Genomic DNA, 24,598 nt, shown 5'->3' with positions numbered 1-24,598 from the left:
TTCCAATTTTTCCACATTCTTCTTGTAGTGTGGGGCACAAAACTGGACACAGTACACCAGATGAGGCCTCATCAATGTCGAATAGAGGGAACTGATCACGTCCCTCGATCTGCTGGCAATGCCCCTACATATACAGCCCAAAATGCTGTTCACCTTCTTGGCAACAAGGGCACACTGTTGACTCATATCCAGCTTCTCGTCCACTGTAAGCTCTAGGTCCTTTTCTGCAGAACTGATGCCTAGCCACTCGGTCCCTAGTCTGTAGCAGTGCATGGGATTCTTCTGTCCTAAGTGCATGTTGGGGCTGAGACGCCCAGCTCGGGAGCAGGCACGGGGCTCGAAGCAACTTCCCTCCCCTTTGGCCCCGGCTGCTGCTGTACGGGCGGAAGCTCCCAGCCTGGGGTGCACAGGTTGGAGAGCAGCAGGACACGGGAAAGTTGGAGCCTGGGGAGGAGGTGGCTGTTTCAGGTGGTTGGGAGGGAGGGGGGAAGAGGGGGAATGTGGTACGCTCAGGGGAGGAGGCAGGGCCGGGGATTTGAGGAAGGGGTCCAATGGGGGTGGAGAAGGGGCAGAGTTGGGGTGGGGACTTTCGGTAAGGGGTTGGAATGGGGTGGGGAAGGGGCAGAGTTGGGGGAGGGCCAGGATTGTCCTCTTTTTTCAATGTTCAAATATGGTAACCCTAACCTGGACCTAATAAATGTTACCCCAAACTCCAATGGGACACGGGAAGCTCCTGTGGAGAAGCTGTATAAGGAAAGGCCTGAGCAAGAGGGCAGAGCAGAGGGCCTAGAGGGTGAACCTACCAGAACAGGAAACCTGTAAGAGCTGCTCCTAGAGAGGGGAGCCTCCTAGCTGGACGGCTGCAGTCAGCAAGCATCCAAGAGGGCCTAGTCTCAGCCAGGGGTTTCTCAAATACTGGCCAGAAGTCCAGCCTGGCAAGGATCACCTGTTATCCCAGGAGAAGAGTCACAGTGGGAGGACTTCCCCAGACACATGATTCCAGAGATGAGGCCTAACACCAGGGGCAAAGACTGGAATTGAGAGAACCCCTGGGGAAGAATCTCGGTAGAGGTGAGCACTGGATTCAGGTGGGTGAGAGATGGACTAAAACACGACCTAGTCACCCTGAGATGTTGAGGGAGAAAGCTTTGTTTATGTTTTGCATTGGCTTTTCCATTAATAGATAAGACCCTCCACAACAGGGTGCTCTTTTGCACCGAGCCATCTGGTCAGACTTTATGATACCCTTGGCTAGGGGAAAATCAATTAAGGGCTCTCCTGCAACACCATGCCTACCTGCAAGGGGCCCATTGGGCCAACCCAGAATGATGACAGTATAATTTGAGGGGACCCTGTCCCTTATTCCTTTTTCCCCAATCTGATGCACCCCCTGCCCCCATGCAGGCATTGCACATGCTTCCAATACAAACAGCTATGCAAATGCAGCTTAGTCCTAACCAACAACCCCAATTTTTGTCCCAACACTGGCCCTCTCCAAACACTGCCAGCCATGCCCAATGGTGCAGTATTGTTGTGATGTGCACAGAGAGACAAGGACAAAGCCAACCGTTTTCATCTGTGACTTTTTCAGAATACCAGTTAAGATATTTAGCATTTAAAAGCCAATAGCCAACCCATTAAGTCAGCTTTATTTCAACCATGTTAAATGATAATTTACTGAATCTTATACTGCAGGCTATTAGAGACCCTAGCAGATATCGGTGATTTAGCTCATCTCCCTGCCCTTTGCCTATCCATTACTCAAAAAAAATCAGAAGAAACTGACTTGAGGGGCTGCAAAGGGTTTACTGGTAGGCTGGGCATAATTCAGATTATCGTTGTCAAGGTGTCACCCCCACTCTGAACTTCAGGGTATAGATGTGGGGACCTGCATGAGATAACCCCTAAGCTTATTAACCAGCTTAGATCTAGTAGCTGCTACCATCAAATAGTTTAAACAAACGTTTATGGGAGAGTCATTTGGAAACTCTATCTTCCCCCCAAATATTTCCCAGTCTTTATCCCCCTTTTCCTGGCAGGATTGAGACTGATTCACCTTTCATCAATTCCTGGTGAGCCCAGATCCAAAAAACCCTTGGATCTTAAAATAAGGAAAAAAAATCAATCAGATTCTTAAAAGAAGACTTTTAATTAAAGAAGAAGGGTGAAAGGAATACCTCTGTGAGATTAGCATGCAAGCTACTCTCACAGATAACAGATTCAAAACACAGAGGATGTCCCTCTGGGCAAAAACTTAAAGTTACACAAAAGAAACCCAATTTGATTCTCCCTCTTATGCAAAAGAAGTCACAAAAGAAAATAAAAATAATTTAATACATTCCTTCTCTAAATACTTACTACTTTTAAGAAATGTTAGATGGCTGATTCCTGGATCCTTCACTCCAGCACAAACTTACTGAACAGACAAAAGACTGATTTCCCTCCTCCCTCTTTGAACACATCCTGTCCCCCCATTGGTTTCTCTGGTCAGGTGTCAGCTAGGCTATGTGAACTTCTTAATCCTTTACAGATAAAAGAGGAATTAACCCTGGACTGTCTGTTTATGACAAGGGCATAATTCAGATTATCGTGAAGTAGCAATATTGGCTGCCTTACGTGTGCTAAATTCCCGTTATATCTAGATCACTTCTATAGCATTTAGTTCAGGCCTGTTAAGAACATTTGCAGAGAGCAGCCCAGATGATGTTTTTAAAATGGGACAGACAGCAGCTCAGAGAACATGAATGAAGGCAAGCAACATTTAGCCTGTGAGATACCCTACTTGTCACAACACTGAGTAGCCTCAGAAGAGATTTCACATGAAAACTTCCAATGGTTTGACAACAGCAATGCCAAAACAGGTACCAGCTGTTCACTCTCTGATTGCCCTCAACCATTCCTAGCACCTTCGCAAGTACCAGAGGCAGAGAGGTGTCAAAGCACTGCCCGAGACCCACTGGACTTTGGGATACTGGGACTGAGGACGCCTAACATGCCTGCCTTATCTGGGAGCCACAACTGATGATTAAGGTTCAGCTGCAGGTTTTGCTTTCTCCTTTCTCCCCACATCCCACCCCTCCCGTGGTACCAAAAAAAAATGGATTTTAATGGCTTGTGAGAACACACAGTATACTGAATCCAGGAAAGCCAGTGGCCTCTCCTGCCCTATTGAACATAGCCACCGTACCAAGCGTAATGAATGAACACAACAGTATACACATTGCTTGAGGGAAGTGTCTTGAGATAGGAGTACATCACTGAAATAACTGTCACGGCAGAAACCCCCAGGGAAGGCGTGATCCACTTAGGAAAAGTTTACAGTTGAAATACTCAAAGGGGTGTAGTATGGCTCACCATCCCAGATAGAGGATGGTTTTGAACAGACTCAGAACCAAGCAGTACAGTTGTGAAACCACTCTAAACTCAGGTCCTAGGTTAGTGCCATAATCTCTGGCATACACGCTTGCGTGGTGTCCTTTGATATATGTCATGTCGCTAGAATTCACTATGGCATGCCTGGAAGCAGATTCTAAAATAAGTAGATAAAATCCATTTCCTTTAAAAATGTTGCATCATTTCTTTAAAGGGCACTGAAAGCTAATGAGAGGTCCAGAACAACATCTCTGGGGCTGTAGTTGTAGCTGTTTTTGTCCCAGAACAGATGACCCATGGAAAGCAGCAGCATCCCACATATGACCTTCTCTAATCACTTCAGCCTAACCAGGGAAGTCCATCTTTAAGGGTATTGCCATCTCCATAAGCATGCAGCCTTGGCTGATGAGATATACACACCTATTGATCCTCTGCTGACGCTGCCAACAGGAATGCCAAAAGCAGTGGCAATTTTTCACTTGTCCAACTAGGTTCTCCACCAAAAGCAACTTATTTCACACAAGTCACTGAACACTCAGCAGAGGCTGTAAGAACATTCAAACTGGTAACCTAAAGGTGAAAGTATCCACATCCTATTATTCTTACAATCAATTTACAAATACCTAGAAGATAATAAAGTCAGTAATAGTCAGCATGGATTTGTCAAGAACAAATCGTGTCAAGCCAACTGAATCGCTTTCTTTGACAGGGTAACAAGCCTTGGGGAGAAGAGGGGAAGCAGTGTTATGTCTTGATTTTAGTAAGACTTTTGATACCGTCTCACACGATCTTCTCGTAAACAAACTAGGGAAATACAAGCTAGATGGTGCTACTACAAGGTGTGTGCATAACTTGTTCAAAGTCAAGCTGGAAGGGCCTATCAAGTTGGGTCCCGCAGGCATCAGTTCTGTCTGGTTCTGTTCAATATCGTGATCAGTGATTCAGGTAATGGCATAGACCAGGGCGGGCAAACTTTTTGGCCTGAGGGCCACATTGGGTTTCGTAAATTGTATGGAGGGCTGGTTAGGGGAGGGGGACGTGGCCCAGCACCCACCTCCTATCTGCCCCCCCCGGGACTCCCACCCCATCCAACCCCCCCATTCCCTGACAGCCCCCCCCAGACCCCTGCTCCATCCAAACACCCCTTCTCCCTGTCCCCTGACTGCCCTTGGAACTCCTACCCTGACTGCCCCCTGCTGCCCCATCCAACCCCCCCTAGGACTACTGCCCCCATTCAACCCCATTTCCCCCCTCAACCGCCCCAACCCCTATCCACACCCCCGCCCCCTGACCACCAACCCAAACTCCCCGGCCCTCTATCCAACCCCCTTGCTCCCTGTCCCCTTACCATACTGCCAGAAGCACCGGTGGCTGGCAGCACTATAGCCATGCTGCCCGCTTGGAGCCAGGCCACACCACCACTGCAACCACACAGCTCAGAGCACCTGGTCAGGCTAAGCTCTGCAGCTGCGCTGCCCCAGGAGCTCACAGCCCCAAGCACTGCGCCAGTGGTGCACTGAACTGAAGTTGCAGGAGAGGGGGAACAGCAGGGAAGCCAGGAGCTCGGGTGCCAAATAGGACCATCTCGCAAGCCAGATGTGGCCTGCAGACCGCAGTTTGCCCACCCCTGGCATAGAGAGTACACTAATAAAGTTTGTGGATGACACCAATCTGGGACAGAACAAGGAGTAATGGTCTCAAGTTGCAGTAGGGGAGGTTTAGGTTGGATAGTAGGAAAAACTTTTTCACTACGAAGGTGGTGAGGCACTGGAATGGGTTACCTAGGGAGGTGGTGGACTCTCCTTCCTTAGGAGGTTTTTAAGGTCAGGCTTGACAAAGCCCTGGCTGGGATGATTTAGTTGGGGATTGGTTCTGCACTGAGCAGGGGGTTGGACTAGATGACCTCCTGAGGTCACTTCCAACCTGATATTCTATGATTCTATGGGAGGGTTGCAAGTGCTTTGGAGGATAGGATAATAATTCAAAACGATCTGAACAAACTGGAGAAATGGTCTGAAGTAAAAAGGATGAAATTCAATAAGGACAAATGCAAAGTACTTCACTTAGGAAGGAACAATCAATTGCACACATACAAAATGGGAAATGACTGCCTAGGAAGGAGCACTGCAGAAAGGGATCTGGGGTCATAGATCACAAGCTAAATATGAGTCAACAGTGTAACGCTGTTGCAAAAATAAATAAATAAATAAATAAATAAAATTCTTGGATGTATTAGCAGGAGTGTTATCAGCAAGACACGAGAAGGAATTCTTCCATTGCACTCCAAGCTGATTAGGCCTAAACTGGAGAACTGTGTCCAGTTCTGGGTGCCACATTTCAGGAAAGATATGGACAAACTGGAGAAAGTTCAGCAAAGAGCAACAAAAATGATAAAAGGTCTAGAAAACATGATCTATGAGCGAATATTGAAAAAAATGGGTTTGTTTAGTCTGGAAAAGAGAAGACTGCGAGGGGATGTAACAGTTTTCAAGTACACCTCTAACCCGATGTAACGCGACGTGATATAACACGAATTTGGATATAACGCGGTAAAGCAGTGCTCCGGGGGGGCGAGGCTGTGCACTCCAGCGGATCAAAGCAAGTTCGATATAACACAGTAAGATTTTTTGGCTCCCAGGGACAGCGTTATATCGGGGTAGAGGTGGGAGAAAATTTGTTCTCCTTAACCTCTGAGGCTAGGACAAGAAGCAATGGGCTTAAACTGCAGCAAGGGTGGTTTAGATTGGAAATCAGGAAAAAGCCTCCTAACTGTCAGGGTGGTTAAGCACTGGAATAAATTGCCAATGGAAGTTGTGGAATTTCCATCACTGGAGATTTTTAAGAGCAGGTTGGACATATACCTGTCAGGGATGGGCTAGATGATAATTAGTACTGCCAGGAGTGCAGGGGACTGGACTAGATGACCTCTCGATGTCCCTCCCTGTCCTATGATTCCCACTGGAAGCCTATAAACTCACCTTAAATCTCTGCTTTCTTTGAACTTGAAACCTTTCGGCTTTGGCACCACAAACGGGCAGATCACTCGCCAGCATCATCCTACCTCTTTCCTTTAGAACGAACACGAGGAAGGAAAGCTAGTCTATTTATCACACCTAACACTAGGTACACAGTCTGTCATGAGGATTTCTTGAAGTGTCAACATCCTGCCTTTTTCAAGAACACCAACATTCAGTGCCAGACTTCCAGCGAACAGCTAGGATTTTCATACCATTCCAGCTCTCAGTTTGAAGGGCTGAGTGATTCAAGAGCCAGGAAGGGAGGCAGCTGACAGAAGAGTTCTCTGTGCCAGCTGATACAAGTCTGTTTGTTGGTAGCTTGGTAAGGGTGCATGGCTCTGAACATTGGCAAGCCGGATCAGCCCTGCTGTTTGAAGTCTCTGAGTGGTTAATTGCTCCCTGCATTAGGCTTACCATTAACCAGACCTTAACCGTTAACCCCGGTGGCCGGCCGCCTAGAGCAGCCCAGGCCATGTCGGGCTGGCTGGCCAAAGGGACCTCAGTCCCAGCCAGGCTGGAGGGACCCCGACCACGGTGGACAGGCAGGACCCCAGCCCCAGCAGGCAGGCCAGAGAGGGCCCCTGGTCATGGCAGGTGTGCTGGCGGGACCCCAGCCACAGCAGGCCAGGCTGGCTAGAGCAGCTCCAGCAGTGGCGAGGAGGCAGGAATTCAGCCCCAGCAGGCCATCTGTGGGCTGGCACCAGCCTGCCAGAGTGACCTCGGTTAATGTTTAAATGACATGATTTTAATTATTTAACCAGTTAAATTTTTAAACTGGTATTTACATCCCTACTATACACTGTGGCTAGCTGAATGGCAGTGGCTTTTAATCATCCCCAATGATCCTTTTTGACAACAGTGGCCACACGCTAGGAGCATCCCAGGAAACATAGTATATTGAATTTAGATGTCTGGATGACACAAGAACAGCCTTAAAGAATGTGCAAGAGACATCCAGTGGCCCCCAATGTCTAATAACTAAGGATACAATTTCATCACAGAGGTCACGTTACTTTAACGGACCTCTGAGACTTTTTAGGCTTCAGCCCCCGCTGCCTGCACCAGCAGGAGTGGAGGAGCTGTCAGCTGCTGCTCCCTGTCCCAGCAGTGAGTTCCCTCCTGCCCCATGGACAGGTTGCGGGCTTCCATGAAATTTGGTTTAATGCCCACAATCTGACTATGACTTTTACTAAAAATAACCGTAACAAAATCTTAATCTTACTAATAACCAAGTACAGGAATTCTAGAAACACCTTTCTACATAAGCACCAGTTTTTGCTATCTGCTTAGAGACCAAGAAGACGAATTTTAAGCAGTAGAATTTTGGAAGCTTTGCTGGAGCGGCTTGATAAAAAATACTCCCATAACAATAATACCAATACAAAACAATCTCCGTGGCATCTAAATACAGGAACACACATTCTAAAATTCAGAGAGCGATCTCATAAAACACTTTCACAGGCTTTGGGGAAGGGACAACATATAAATATTTTAAGCATTTTTGCTACATTGTAATACAGTCCAATTCTTTAAAAATACACAGCCAGATACAGAAATACAGAGCTTTGGAGGGAGAGAGTCACTAGTGTTAGGAAGGGGATACATTTAAATAAATCAATTAATAGTACAAAAGAAGAGGCGACAAAGGGCTGGTGGGATGAGTAGCACTACGCACACAACACATTTAGGGATACCAGCATTTGATTCCCATTCCTCAGGCTTGTAGGGGACAGGAAAAATTCAGCCCAGATCGCCTAAGGGTATTGATAGACTCAAGGGAAAACGGAATCAGATTCTCAAACACCAATGCCCCAGAGGCAGAGGTGGAGGACAAAGCAAAGACGTCCAGTCCTCAGTAGCTGAGAGAATTCACCAGTCAATGTGGTATATTACTTCTGAGGGCATTATGCACCAAAAAAACATTAAAATTCTGTGCACAATATTTTTAAATTCTGCCAATTTTATTTTTCAAATAATGTGGAGGCTCCAGCCTGGCATTGGGGAGCACAGACCACGGGCTGCACAGAGGTGGGAGATCACTGTGCAACTCCCCTTCTGGGACACGGATTCAGCGGTGAGGTTGTACCCAACCCTGACACAGTGCAAAGACTGGGCCTGCCCTAGAGACACCCCAAAGCCCTGCCCCTCCATGCCAGGTGCGGGCAGGCAGGCTCAGCAAGGCAGGATCCAAGAGTGGAGGGGCTCAGTGTGGTGGGATCAGGTGTGGGTTGAGAAGGTTCTATGTGGGGCAATCTGGGTGTGGGTGGCTCAGATTCATGTGCAGGAGGATTTGGATGCACAGGGGCTTGTTGGGGTGTTCTGGGTGCAACGATAATGGGACTCTGCAGGGGGTCCAGATGAAGGTGGTTGGGGCTCAGCAGGGAGTGGGTGTCCAGAGGCTGGGGGAGTGGGGATCAGTGGGGTTGGGATCCAGGTGCAGCTGGTTGGGGCTTGGTAGAGGGGGATCTGGGTGCGGGTGGCTCGTCGGGGTGGTCCAGGTGCAGGGGGAGTGGGACTCGCTGGGGGGTTTCTGGGTGCAGGGGGAGTGTGAGGCTCGGCAGGAGGGTCTGAGTATGAGGGGGTTTGGATGCACAAGGGTTGGACGGATGGGGGAGCAGTCCCCTGTACAACGATCCCTCGCCCTGTAGCTGAGGAGCGATGGGTGCAGGAAGCGCGAGACAGGGAGGAGAAAGAGGGAATTTGCAGAGCTTCCTACAGCCAGGGGAGAAAACTGGGAGTGGGTCTGACCCAGCCCCGGATGCCATGCAGGGGAAGAGGAAGTCCCATCTTGCCCAGCTGGGACTAACAGCTGAGCCCAGCGCAGGGTAGGAGCCACCAGCCACATCTTCCTCAGTCCTGCCCCCACCCCACATTGATTTACCTCTCTGCTGGCTGTCCTGGGCACCCAAAACATACTGCTGGGGAGGGTTGCATGACCACTTCTGTGGCTTCCCTTTGCTTCCCCATCAGAAAATTATTTTTCTGCAGGGAAACAAAGAAATCTGTGGGGGACATAAATTCTGCACATGCACAGTGGTGCAGAATTCCCCCAGGAGTAGTATATGTGGCTTTAGAAGATAGGCTCCCATTCAATATCAATGGAGCCAGCGGTCTCTGGACAGGTAAATCGATGCATATATACATTTAACCGTGTACTGCTTCCAGATATATTAAAAACATTACTATAAAACACACAAAGAATACAGCAGTAACAATCACTAATGGAGGAGTTCATTCAATGGGTATCTCCATCAACTCAACATTTATCTCCTTAGCCCCCAGCTTCCGAAATCTACATAGAAATAATATTGGGCCAGAGTCCAATAGCTAGCATGAGTAAAGGTAATACCTAATTTATGAGTAATGCCACTGACTTGAACTGGGCCATTCTTGGAGTATGGTACTGTTCAACACAAGGGCATAAGAATTTGGGCCATTGTGATCTCCCATATACCATGCAGTTAATTCATCACCATTGTTCTACAATATCTATCTATCAAAGGAAATTGTATATTTGAAGAAAGGCCAAGATATTAGATTTCAAGGACATCCAGTTGGAGCATGATGCAATGGGAGAAAATATTACATTCCAAAATATATGAAGGGAAGGCTGAAAAATTATAAAATAGCATAATTAAGACAAAAGATACAACTTCTCTGTGTGTCTGGGGGAGCGGGGAAATCAATGAGAGGAACAATATATCTTTATGAGGGAATGCTTGAAGGTCTGGTATACCTGACCTTGGAACAGTGTGTTCAATTTTGGACATTGCTTCAGATAGATATTAAATTGGAGGGAATTCAATGCTGAGTAACAGAATGATCAGGGGCCTGGAAAAAGACTTATAAGAAAAGATTAAAGGAACTTGACTAAGAGAAAAGCAAAATCTGTAAATACAAAGGTCAGGGAGAGTATAGAAGTATTGATCTAAGCAATGAGGTGAAATAAGGACAGCTTGAGTTTAAATCAGGAAAGATACCCTGAGAGGAAGATTTGTTCAGCTGGGGAATCATCTCCCAAAGGAAGTGAAGGCAGCTCCTTTCACTTGGGATATTTAACACAGGCCTGGACAAAGCATTAGAAATTAAACAACAGGGAACAATCTTGCACTGTCCGATAAGCAGGTAACTCTCTTATATCACTAATTATAGTCACCAGTTCAGAACTGCAAGTATTTATGACCTTATTTTCTTTATATCCCATTAAAAATAACCTGTGTTCTGCAAGTAACTCCCTTTGCTAGTTTATCTTCTGAAACAAGGTGTGTCTTATTTAGAAAATATTTATGCTTTCCAGTCATCAGCACCTCTACTCAGCTCCACCCAGGGAGCGGTACATGAATTCATCCTCATGTTTAAGCAATGTGTATTTCACTGAACAGCAGATGAGAATTCAACCCTAGGCTCGGAGATATCCCCACAACAAATCTTATTTACAGCTAAGACTGAAGAAATAAATCTGCATATGGAACATTAGTCTTTTCTTTAAAAGAGAGACAACGAACCTGTGGCTCTTGGAAGCAGGCAGGAGAGAGAAGAGTGCCAATTTCCTTACCTGTGGGAATTTGCGTTTGATAGATGTCAGTGCTCCCTCTGGTAGCTTGGCCAGTTCAGAATCTCGGACTGCATGTACTGTTGTGGCTCTAGGCTGATGGGTTAATGCCTCCACCTGCCAGAGGGGAGAGAGAAAATACAACTAAGACTTCAAAGGTAAATCTTAGCGCACTGCCCAAATAAAAATGCAACAAAGCAGAACAGAACCACTTGATCACTGGAATCAGCTTTACCCATCTCTGCCCCCACCCTCCAATTTTTTGATAACATGTACTTAAGTAGAACAAGCTGCCCAGTGCTAGTGAGTGGTCTTGTGTTGATACCTTACTGTACTCACATCTAGCTGCAGAAAAACCATTCAGTTAATCAGAGTCTTTGACAAATGAGCATTTCCTCATCTAGGTAGATTGCTGTTCTTCATGGAAATAAACCTGACACTAGTGGGAAGTAAGGCTGAAAATGTTAAAGGAAAAAAATTCCCTTTGAACTTCGATAAATTCCCACACCTGCACATATATAAGAACAGTGTGCAAAAGGAAGAGAGTTTGGTAATTACACTTTTTTCATCAGTGCAAGAGCTTATAACTAGGTGAGTGATCATATTATCAGAGTCTGAAGATGAATAGAGGAGTGTGATGAAGTAGGAATTTTCTGTAATATTTTGATTAATCCCATGCATGACTCAGTTTCTCCCATACTTTACATTGCTACCCAATGAGGGCTAAAGGGTTAAGTGTGATCTTAGGGCAGTGCAGGAGACATGAGACTGGTGTGTTGCCTAGCTGTCGAGCTACATAATGGGTCATTAAAGGACTGGCCAAAGCTGACCCATATCAATGGGAGATCCAGAGAGACAATGAAAACTCCTAATAACTGAACAATCGGCACTTCACAGTGGGAAGCTCCAGTGGAGGAGTGAGGTGGGTATGTGAACTCCATGTGGCTACATGAAGACAAAGAACAGACAGGACAGGGATAAGAGTTGTTTTTTGGAAGAGGCTTGGCTGTTCTCACCTGGGACTGAAAGTGGCAGAGAGACCGAGCCTGAAGTGGAGTCAAGAGTGGCTTGGCTAGGCCAGATGGACTATGTCTTAACCCTCTCTCGCTAACCTAAGGACTTTCAATACTGTCTTCTGGATGACTAAAACTCTACTCTGTCTTGAAAAGGCTGCCTGGTGTCAGTGCAAATCCCTGCTGAGGCGCATTAGCCCCTGCAGAGCGTCTCTGACTAAGGCCTTGCCTACACTACGAAGTTTTGTCGATAAAAGTTATGCGGCTTTAATTAAAACTGCTGTTGCATGTCCACACTAACTCCTTGTGTAGGCAGAGTCATCGACACAGAGAGCAGTGCACTGTGGGTAGCTATCCCACTGTGCAACTGGCTGCAGGGTGCTTTGGGAAGGGTTTGCAGTGCCTCATGGGGCTGGGACAGCATCACATGATGCAGGTTTCTCAATCTCATCGTTCCAGGGGCATCCTAGCAGATTGTTAGCTGCTTTGTCAACTGAAGTGTGTGGTGGGAGGGAGAGGAGAGCGGTGTGCCTGGGGGAGGGGAGACAGCAGGCTGACTTACCTATCCTGACGCTCTGTTGCTTTAACTTTGCTGCAAAAAGCTCTACGCCGCTCGTGGAGGTGGTTTTGTTTTGCCACCAAAAGTAGCTTTGTAGTGTGTACACCTCCCGTTTTGTTGGCAAAAGGCAGCTTTTGACGACAAAACTTTGTAGTGTAGTCAAGGCCTAAGAGCCTATCTCACTTGGCCTCACTGGGCTCTTGGGGCTCAGACTAAAGGGCTTCTTCCCAGAGCATGGGGCACCAACAGCATTGCAAAAGAACAGAAGCTTCCTACAAGATTAAAGAAAGTAATGGGGTGCAAGCCATTAAATCATGTCCATGCGTGCCCCAGACTTGGTTACTGTTTTCAGACAATTTTAGATATACCCTTATTGCACACATTGGAACAAGGCATATGACTGTATAAGTACAAACAAGGTACACGCATTCAAACATCCCTGTTTATTATGTTAGATTAAGATGAATTTTTACAGAGAACAGAATGATTGAGAGTTGAAAATGGAAGCCGGGACACTATATTTCATGTTGGAACTCCACAGGTTACTTTCTGGGTCCTGGCCTGCAAAGTGCAGCTTTTCATTAAAGTAGTTTCGAGTCCTGTCCATTCTGCTACTTAGCATATAATTAACAATGATCAGCTTTCATTTGTGTTTTGTTGAAATCCAGAAATGGATTCCCCGTTGAAAAACCATCAGATGCTTAATAAGACAACCCACTGTGCGAGATGTTGTCATTTAGGACCCAGGGCTGCGCCATGACATTTCATTACTTAGTAACACAGCCTGGTGCCTAGTTCTGTATGGTTCAGCAATAGGAGCAGATTGCTAAGATTAAAATCCACACATCATTTGTTTAGAAAGAAACAGCAGATGTAGTAGCAGCTGTAATTACTATGGATTGCATAATAAAAATTGCTCAGGGCTTAGCAACTAACAGACACCTACAGTAAAAAGGTACAACACTTTCCATCTTGGTCTATTTTCCAATAGCAAAGGAAATACAAATAGAATAACAGGTTTTTATCTGTCATTATGTTATTCATAATTTGTTCCAATGTTGAAGATTCCACTAAATTCTTCTAACAGAATTAACTCATTTCATCAGATAGATTTTTTTTTTAAAACACATCTATACCTTTAACTACAGGAATATTTATGCAATAGCTTGTTACATATTACTACCAAAAAATCTATGGTAATATATCAAAGTTTCATTAGCCCACAATAGTCCAAATACACAAAAATTGCTAATGTAACAATGAATAACCATAGAAGAGAAAAGCATAATGCACCATCCTACACGTTTATCTAAAGTTGCAGAATGTTTTTTATTACACTGTTTATTTGAAAATGTGATCGTATAATTAAGGACTGTATCACAATACATGCGATTAAGGGATAAGAGCTAAGGCTATGTTTTCATCTCTACCATTCCCATTTCCTGGATGGCATGTGCATTACTGTGCGCATTAAACTTACTGTTTTGTATGCAATTTGGAAAAAAAGCAATTTTCCTAAGATGTGCTTTGTTTTTACTGACCCTCTCCCCAATATTCTTTATGCATATGGACATACTGAGTACGTTTATGCTGCAATTAAAAACACATGGCTGGCCCATAACAGCTGACTCGGTCTCAGGCTAAAGGGTTGTTGAAATGTGGTGTAGATGGTAAGACTTGGGATGGCGCCCGAGATCTGGGGCCCTCCCCCTCATGGAGTCCCAGAGCCAGGGTTCCAACCCATGCCCAAATATAGATGCTGCAATTAAATAGCCCTTTAGTCTGAGCCCCAAGAGCCCCAGTCAGCTGCAGGGGTTTATTGCAGTGTAGACTTTCCCAGTGTGTCAACATGAGATTGAAAAGTGAATGTCTAAGAAATGTCTAGGTCCCAGAAAGTGTGCGAGAGACAGAGACGTAGCTTGCTTCTAACCCTTTATCAGTAGGGCCATACAAATATTAGTTTAGCTGGTACAGGGAGGGGTAAACAAACAGCTGCAATGATAAAGTGTGCACTTAAAAGGGCATAGATGTTTAACTACAACTTGCCTTTGCATTCAGATGCCAGTGGTTTGTCATAAAATAGTGCAATTTTGGGAAGTTTGTAAAAAAAAATTACCAGCAAATGAAAAAATGAGTTGTCTTTGATTCTTTATGATTTTATAAAGACTTGAGAGTCCCTTTTACCCCCATAGAAACGGATGTGACTTCTCCTTGTTTCTTTCCTAAATATCAAATATAAGGCTGCTGTCTACTACTTGTGCTGGCAGTGTTGTTGGACCTGTAATTCAACTTCAATCTCAACCCTTAAGAGACAGTATATATAAGCAAGAGTGTTACTTTTAGTAACAAACCTTCTCTCCCAGCCATTTGTCACTTGTCTGAGCTCAATGTGTGTAAACAAAAGTCAAACAGTCTGAATAAAAATTCTCTTCCCTCTCTCTGTTGCCAGTTATATCATAACACTTGGTCTCCAGCTGGCTCCAGAATTCAGGAAAAAAAAGGTCCCTTTAAAAAAAAAAAAAAATCTAAATGTCCTGTATAAAACACCAACAGACATTTGGAAGTGTAATTTTATTTACTTGTTTAATTTAACTGAATCTACTTTTGGGGCAGGATGATGATGAGGGGGAGACTCCTTTAAGACCTCCTTTATGCATCATGAAGCAGCAAACAAGGGCCACAAAATCATGTTTCTCACCTGACAGTTCACCTGCTAAATGGTGATAAATTCACTTCATGATCACACCTGGCACAGAAGCTCTTACTCCAGCCTTTTGAAAGAAAAATATCTGTTTTTCCCTGGTTACATGAGTGTAAAAATAAAGACGAAGGGATTCATTCTTTACATTTTTCTGTTCACAGACCTCCAACTGTCACATTTCTAAAGTAAAATTTGGCAAGTGGCTTTATCTATAATTTGGCTCAATTGGTCTGAATTCTCTTTTTTGTAACAATAGCCCTGATCCAGCAAAGCCTGTAAGAACCGCTGACCTTTAAGCCTATGAATAGCTCAGTCAACAGAACTAAGCTTTAAGCACGAGCATAAGTGCGTCACTGGATTGTAGCCAAAATAAGCAGCAGATGTAATGGGTTTTGAAAGGTAGTTTCTATGTAGGACAATTCATTGCTTTTCATGCAGGATTTAATACATATTTTAAACCCACACAATGCTATATCCTATATACTGTGCAGGGCCAGCATGTATGTGGAATCCATTTATCCTACAAATCAGATTTGTTTAAACTGAGCAGTACCAGCTTACCAAACTGGATGTCTGAATTACTGATCCAAGCCAGCTAAACAGTGTTTGTATTCATGTACAGTTATTAATCTCTTTTGCTATTTTTCTCATCTTTCATGTGTTCCCCTCCCCTTCAGGATTTTTTCAGGATCTTCCCTCATGGCCATTCATTCCATTCTGAGATTCTTTTAGTCTCCTCATTTTCCCCATCCTGCATCTTTCAGTCTCAAACCAATCTCCACCAATGATTGCGATCAGCATTTGCAGAGGCGCTATTATTACACAGACCAAAAAGCTCCTTCTGTCATCTTACATTGTGTCTACACAAGGGGGCTATGCGGGTGTAGCTATGGCAACCTAGGCTCGATAGTGCAGACACAGCTGTCTACACCAGGGGTTATGTCCCCTACACTCTTGATCAGAGATTTCTCACAGCAGTGTCCATTTGGCCTGCACTTGCATGCCAGTCTGTCTTGTGCCTCACGTGCTGGTGTATAACGCTGCACAGGCGAACTGCCCTCAGTTCCTTCTCTACTGTGAAACTCCCCAAACAGAGAACTCCAAAGCAAAGGGGAAGAAGGGCAGATAGTGAAGCATGCTTGGGACACGCAATTCAAAAAACCAGTTGTTACTGCACAGGATCAGTAACCATTACTACTACTCTGAGCAGTGTTCCTACAGGTGCTACATCTAGGTGACTGCCAAACAGAGACTTTGGAGGCTTCGAAGTCAAGTCCAGTACTGAGGAAAGTACAGCTGAGCCGAACACCATATCAGAAGCAAAATCATGAGTTACAGCATCAGGTTCAGTGAATGTACATATAGATGCCCGAGAAGAAGCTTTACAGATCTCAATAATGGGCATGCTCTTGAGGAAGGCCATAGAAGTGGCAATGGAACTTGTAGAATGAGTGCATATATTTGAAGGTGATTGAATACTGCAAGATTCGTAGCAAGAGTTAATGCAGGTTGATATCCACTTGGAAAGCCTCTGGTTAGAGGCTACAGACCCTTTTGCTTTATCTGCTAGCGAAACAGACTTTTGGTCTTTCTGAAGGACTTTGTCCTTTCCAGATAGAAGGCCAAGGCTCTCCTGACATCAAGGGTGTGTAGCAGTGCCTCCGGGTTATCTAGATGCAGTGTGGGGTGGAAGACAGGCAAGTAACTGGGCTGGTTGACATGAAACTCTGAAGAAACCTTCAGTAAGGTATTTCCAGTACAGACCCGGAAGGGTTAGTTGAAATCCCCCATAGTTATTGACTTTATTGAGTTTTTTATTTTTATAGCCTCTCTAATCTCCATGAGCATTTCGCAGCCACTATCACCACAGGACTTAGTCTCATCAGCCACACTATCAGAGGCTTGTTCACCTACACATATACCAATGTGATATATGCCATCATGTCCCAGCAGAGGGACATTGCTGGCACATGATGGCATATATCACATTGGTAGATGTGCAGGTGAACGAACCTCTGATAGTGTGGCTGATGTGATTAAGTCCTATGATGGTGCCAACAATGTCTCTCTGCCATGTACATTGGCCAAACCGAACAGTCTCGACGTAAAAGAATAAATGGACACAAATCAGACGTCAAGAATTATAACATTCAAAAACCAGTCGGAGAACACTTCAATCTCTCTGGTCTTTCGATTACAGACCTAAAAGTTGCGATATTACAACAAAAAAACTTCAAAAACAGATTCCACCGAGAGAATTGAATTGGAATTTCAATTTGCAAAATGGACACCACTAAATTAAGCTGGAATAAAGACTGGGAGTGGATGGGTCATTACACAAACTAAAACTATTTCCTCATATTTATTTCTCCCCCTAATGTTCCTCACAACTTCTTTTCAACTGCTGTAAATGGACCATTTTGATTACCACTACATAAAGGTTCTCTCTTACTGCTGGTAATAGCTCATTTTAACTGATCACTCTCGTTAGAGTGTGTATGGTAACACCCATTGTTTCATGTTCTCTGTGTGTGTGTATAATATATATATACACACACACACACACACACACACACACACACACACATATATATCTTCCTACTGTATTTTCCACTGCATGCATCCGATGAAGTGGGCTGTATCCCAAGAAAGCTTATGCTCAAATAAATTTGTTAGTCTCCAAGGTGCCACAAGTACTCCTGTTCTTTTTTCTTGGTATTACTGCATCCTATTAATTATCCTAATTCCACCAAGTTTCTTCTATGCCTATTATATCAATACCCTCATTTAATGTGAGGCACTCTTGTTCACCCATCTTATTATTTAGACTTCAAGCATTGGTATAGAAGCAATTTAAAAACTTGTCACTTTTTAGCTATCTGCCATTCATAGGCATGCATAAAGGGTGTGCCCAGGCACAACGTAATGTCTCAAAAAAAAAAAAAGTGGCTTTGCGTTTTAATTTAATCGCATGATACGCTCATTCAGTTATAAACTATGGATTGTTGTATTATGCAATAAGTGCCGAATTGCATAATATAGATGTTGTAGAAATGTATGGAAAGCCCACGTTCGCTCGCAGCATGCCTCCCCACTACTGCGGCATCCCATTACCATGGTCCTCTCCTCCCTCTCCGACTACTATTCTAGAAAATTCTTTGACCTATATAGGCGGCCGCATAAGGCGTGCCCAGCACAGTGTCTATAGTGTTTGTAATCTTTGTTGCGTGTACTCTACTGAAATAGCATAACAAGCCCATGGCTTTATGTTTTAATTCAATCGTATGATACCCCCCCTTTAATTTTAAAATATGGATCGGTTCATTGTTAAGATAAGGAGCAGACAAACTGAATTATAATGAATGTGCTGATAGTAGTCGAAATACCTCGGACTCCTCGGTTAAGAATTTACATGAAGATAACGCTGCCAACAGTTCCAGTGCATGCAATAAACTGAGTATTGACCAACAGAAACAGACTTAATCTCTTAGTTCAGGTCAGTGTAGTTCCTATTCAAAGCCATCAAACATGCCATCTGATGACCTGGTCTGGGATATTCCAAAAAATAGATTAGAATCCCAGTCTCGATTATCTAGAGGTCCTTATCAGCCTAGATTGAGCATCTTTCCTAGAAGTAAAATAAGGAATAAAGAGAGAAGTTTTCAGTCCGATTGGTATGAAAAAGTATAGGTGGTTAGAATATAGCCCATCAAAGGATGCAGCATTTTGCTTTTACTGCCTTTGCTTCTCCTCTAATGACGCAGCAAACAAAGGTCACACGGATCCAGCATTTATTGATAAGGGATTCACAAGCTGGCATAGGGCTAACAAAAGTTTTAAAAACCACCAACTGTCAAAGTCTCATGTGTTGAGCTGTTTTTCATGATCAAGTTTTAATGAAGGGAAGCCTATTGATGTATTGTTAGATGAAGGCAAGCAGGCTTATCTGTCTAAACAAGAATAATAATGGTGCCATAACTGAAGTGTAATGGAGCGACTGATTGACATTGTTCTGTGTTTGATGAAAGGTGGGAGACCATTCAGGGGTCACAATGAAAAAGCTGACACTTTTGAGAATGGTTTATTTCTAAATCTTGTCAATATGCTCCAAAAATATGATCCCATAATGGCAAAGCATGTGCAACAATCTCCTCAAAATGCTACCTATCTGAGTAATCTCATCCAGAATGATTTAACTGTGGCCTTGCACAGTGTTGTGCAACAAAAGATCGTGTCTTCACTAAATGCAAAAATGGTCTCAATAATTGCAGACGACACTACTGACTGTGGACACCATGAACAGATGTCCATTGTGGTGTGGTATTTTGACAATGAAAAACTTAGCCCAGTTGAACATTTTGTGTCTGTTCAGAGACTATTAACAGTTGATTCTCAGTCTATTTTTGACCAGTTAAATGACGTCCTCGGCATTCTTAAAATTGACTGGTTATCAGTGATGTCTGTCTGTTTTGATGGTGCATCTAGTATGTCTGGATGTACTGTGGGAGTTCAAATGAAATGTAAAGAAAGAAACAAACACTCTATGTACACTGTCTATGCACATTGTTTGACCCTCGTCCTAGTAGATCATGCACTTCAAGTAAATAAAACAGAACTGTCTTTGATTTTTTTGGTGTTATTCAGACTCTTTATCCCTTTATGGAGGGGAGTCCTGTGCGACATGCAGTAATGGAGAAGATTTCACAAGAAGTAGGATCCCAGTTGAAGACTTTGAAGTCACTGTCAAACACAAGATGGGCATGCAGAGCAGAAGCAGTGGCTGCTGTAAAACAAAATTACTCCATCATTTTACAAGCTTTAGAAGAGATTATAAAAACAACTTGCCTTGCTGGTGCTAAAATAAAAGCCAGAGGCCTTACCCATGAACTAAATTCATTCAAGTTCATCTTTGCCCTTCACATGATGCACCCTATTCTCCAGATGGTGGTAAAAGTGAGCAAGGCTCTTCAAGCTCCAGTTCTCAACTTACTTACTGCAATGACAGGGGCGAAAAGCTTGCGTAACTCTTTGGCTGCGATGTGAAGTGGCCCAGAATATTTTCAATCTATTTTTAATGACAGTGTGAAAATGTGTGTAGAGCATGGTATATCAATTCCCCCAGTTAAGAAGAGAAAAACGTCCACTCATATTGATGACGTGTTTGAGTCCCAGCATCACTTTGATACAAAAGAGGAGCAGGAGAGAATAACTTCATTTTACCCACTCCTAAACTCAGTGATTACCAGCACTGACCAGCGATTTGAACAGAAGACTTATAAAATTGTGACTGCAACGGAAAAACTGCTGAACTTCGACATTGGCAGGGACGATATGAGAATCATTGCCAACAAATTTAAAGTGTTCCTGGATGAGTTGGAAGCTGAAGTCGGATTGCTTCGGGGTTTTGACGGATCTGTTCCTAAAGGTAGCACTACGAACACCGCCAGAGAGTGGCTTGATTGGCTAAAGGAATCGGATTGGTCTTCCATGTTCCAGGCCTTTTACAAATCTATTCAATGCTTTCCAGTCTTACCTGTTACCAGCTGTTCATGTGAAAGCGCCTTTTCGAAACTAGCACATGTAAAAAACAAACTAAGAAGTACAATGTCCCAACAGTGCCTCGACTCACTCATGATTTTGTACATTGAACAAGAATTGGCTGTGTCAGTTAATTAAAATAATGTGATTGAGGAATTTAAGTCCATAACACCTGGGGAGCAACTTCTCATTCTCCAGGACAGGAAAATGAAGAAACTTTCATCTGTTTTGGTCAATTTGGGTTAGCTCATTATCTGAGCTAAAGATCACAAAAGTTGACTGTATCTTCGTATACGCCTGGTTATCACTACAGCAAAAATTTGGTATTTTGTGTCTCATTTTTTAAGTTTGTATTTTTTAAGTAAAGTTTAGTAGTTAATTTCAAAAAAAAATTCATGGTGAAGGTGGTTGCCAAAGGGAGGAAGACTGGAGAATCAGTGTAGCTGAAGAGGATGAAGATGGCAATTCAAGCCCTCGACCGATCTGTCAAAATTGCTGCTTGGAGGTGGATAGGCACAACGTGGGAGGCTGTTTCCTTCTCTGGACTCTCTGCTTTCTTTCTTTTTTTTTTTTTTGGTGGTTAATTCGACCTCTGAGAAGAAAGAAATTGGGCAACATGGGATCTCTGGGCCATCTGCAACTTGCTGAGCTCTCTCTTCTAAGCAGGTGTGTAAACACCAAGAGAACATAAAGTAGCTCTAGAGTCCTTTAATGTTTGCAGAGACTCGTCCGTGCTATCTGCAAACTTAGACCCATCAAAAGACAGTCCTCTACAGTACTTTGGACTTCTTTTAGGACTCCAGAGAGTTGGTGCCAGGAAGTCTTTCCCATAACTACTGCTGTAGCAATATCGGTCACGTAAGAAGAGGCTTGTGGGGCTGTTCTAGCAAGAAGTTGACCTTCTACAACAATTGCCTGGAACTGCTCCCTGTGCTCTGTCGATGGGTGGTCCATGAAAGAGTTCAGCTTGGTATAATTCATGTGATTGTACTTTGCCATTAACATCTGATAATTGGCAAATTCTATATTGTAAGGAAGCTGAGGAATAAGATGATTTCCTCCTCAGTACATCTAGATGCTTATGGTCTTTTTATTGAGGTGTGGTTTTAGCATGGTGCTGTCTTCCACACTCATTAACTGCATCAACTACCAAGGAGTTAAGTGAGACGGGAAAACAAAAATTTTGAATCCTTTGCTGGGAAATAATACTTCTGCTCTCTTGCATGTAGGCGGAACAGAAGTTGTGGTGCGCCAGATGATCTTACCTGGGTCCAGCAGAGCCTCATTAACAGGCAGGGTGATGTGGACTGATGAGGGTGGGTGGAGGATATCAAGTAGCTTATGATGACGCACTTTCACCTCAAGAAGACTCTTCAAGGAGTTTGCAACTCTCTTGATCAGATCCTGGAAGTGCTTAAAATCATCATGATGTGGAGGAGGAGGAATGACTGCTTCATCCAGAGATAAAGAGATGTTGGCTATAGGAGAAACCTCTTCATCATCTCTAGCTTCCTGCTCCTCGAAGGATTCCTCGAGGGCCATGTCTCCTGGAGGGAGCAGTGCTGCAGGTTGCCCTTCTCTATGGCAGGTGGTGCTGAAGGCTCTGGAAAACTGTTCACAGTAAGCTGCACCGGGGTCTCAACAGGACCAGGGAGGATATGCATAAGTTATAGGAGGAGGCACCTAAGGGCACTCATACCAGCATGGCATCATTTGTCTTCAGCTGGCTAAAGAGGGTGCCTCTCCACCCCCCAGGATACTTGGAAGAAACTGAAACAAAGGGGTGTGAGTGATTGCTGGACCCAGGCTAAAAGGAGATTAGTCTGTAAAAGGGAGCATTCTGGAACTGGTGAGGATCTTATCTGTATTCAGTTTGATTAGACAAAGATTTGTGCAGCTTATTTTGCTTGGTGACTTACTTTGTTCTGTCTGTTACTACTTAGAACCACTTAAATCCTACTTTCTGTATTTAATAAAATCACTTTTTATGTATTAGTTAACTCAGAGTATGTATTAATATCTGGGGGAGCAAACGACTGTGCATATCTCTCTATCAGTGTAATAGAGGGCGAACAATTTATGAGTTTACCCTGCATAAGCTTTCTACAGGGTAAAATGGATTTATTTGGGTTTAGACCCACTTCTGTTAGCTGCTTTCAGGTAACCCTGCAGTTTTGGGGCAAGTAATTCAGACCCTGGGTCTTTGTTGGAGCAGATGGGAGTGTCTGGCTCAGCAAGACAGGGTGCTGGAGTCCTGAGCTGGCAGGGAAAACAGGAGCAGAGGTAGTCTTGGCACATCAGTTGACAGCTCCCAGGGGGAGTTCTGTGATCCAACCTGTCACAGTGCAGCATCCTGGGCGGTGAAAAGGCTCCCTCTTTAGCCAGCTGAAGACAAAACAGAGGGATCTCCCATGGGTTTAAATAGACTTTCACACAGACTGGCATACAGAGGAGGGTCCCTTGGGGCCTGGGTCAGAAGCCAGGCATAGAGAGCTCTCCATCATGAGGAGACAAAACTTTATTTCTCTGTTTTTTCTGACTCATGATTTCAGCGCCACACAAAAGTTGCACTTCTGGGCAAAGTGCAATTCCCTAGGCACTGGATACAGCTGAAGTGGGATCACTTCCTGGCACAACAGACAACATTTGAAGCCAGAACTGGGCATAACCTTCCAGTGAAGAGCTAACTAACTAGTATCTATCTAAATAAAAATGAGAAAAAAAAATTAAAAAAAAATTCCCAAAAAAAGATAAGATAAGATAAGCTATACTACTACTATTTACTAACTACTGAAATTAACAGCAACACTAATACTATGACTATTAATAAAAAAAAAAAAAAGAGGATAAAGCTGAAGAAAATTCAACAGGACAAACACCAGAGCTCCATCTCAGGCTGAGGCAGTTGAGAAGGAAATGCAGGGTGGTTTGCCCAGGCAGTGGTGCTACGTAACGGCATGGGGCACAAGACTGACTGACTTGCATGGGCGGGCCGAAGAGACACTGCTATGAGAAATCTCTGATCCAGGGTGCAGGAGGCACTTGCATACCTAGAGTGGAGCACAGGTAGGCACACTACTCTAAAGGAAAAAAATGAGGAGTATGAAGTAAAAGATACAGGAGCAGGTATAAATTGGTGAAAGGATGTGGGGTGCTTTACCAAGGCCTGGTCTACACTACGCATTTATACCAATTTTAGCAGCATTAAACCAATTTAACACTGCACCCGTCCGCACAATGAGGCCCTTTATATCGATATAAAGGGCTCTTTAAACCAGTTTCTGTATTCCTCCCCAACGAGAGGAGTAGCGCTGAAATCGGTATTACCATATCGGATTAGGGTTAGTGTGGCCGCAAATCGATGGTATTGGCCTCCAGGCGGTATCCCACAGTGCACCATTGTGACTGCTCTGGACAGCAATCCGAACTCGGATGCACTGGCCAGGTAAACAGGAAAAGCCCCGCGAACTTTTGAATTTCATTTCCTGTTTGCCCAGCATGGAGTTCTGATCAGCACGGGTGGCGATGCAGTCCCAAATCCAAAAAGAGCTTCAGCATGGACCATACGGGAGATACTGGATCTGATCACTGTATCGGGAGACAAATCTGTTCTATCACAGCTCCGTTACAGAAGACGAAATGAAAAAGCATTTGAAAAAAATCTCCAGGCTATGATACAGAGTCCACAGCACAGTGCTGCGTGACAAGCGTAATGGAAAGCCAAAGAATCAAATAGATGCCCATGGAGGAAGGGAGGGGGTACTGAGGACTCCAACTATCCCACAGTCCCCACAGTCTCCAAAAAGTATTTGAATTCTTGGCTCAGGGCCCAATGCCTGTAGGGTC

General features: G+C 44.1%; 1 protein-coding gene across 11 annotated transcripts in view; it reads right to left on the bottom strand.

Annotated features, from left to right (window-relative positions):
* PNPLA7 (patatin like phospholipase domain containing 7) overlaps window positions 1–24,598 on the bottom strand; it is a 387,559-nt gene that overhangs the window by 199,950 nt on the left and 163,011 nt on the right. For all 11 annotated transcript variants that reach the window (XM_030535369.1, XM_030535370.1, XM_030535368.1 and 8 more), the window contains one exon: window positions 10,945–11,058. In XM_030535369.1, the coding sequence (XP_030391229.1) occupies window positions 10,945–11,058 (114 nt within the window). The remainder of the gene's footprint in view (window positions 1–10,944; window positions 11,059–24,598) is intronic.

This window comes from Gopherus evgoodei, chromosome 16 (assembly GCF_007399415.2).
Source record: "Gopherus evgoodei ecotype Sinaloan lineage chromosome 16, rGopEvg1_v1.p, whole genome shotgun sequence".
NCBI lineage: Eukaryota > Metazoa > Chordata > Testudines > Testudinidae > Gopherus > Gopherus evgoodei.
This window is presented reverse-complemented; position numbering and strand designations above follow the sequence as displayed.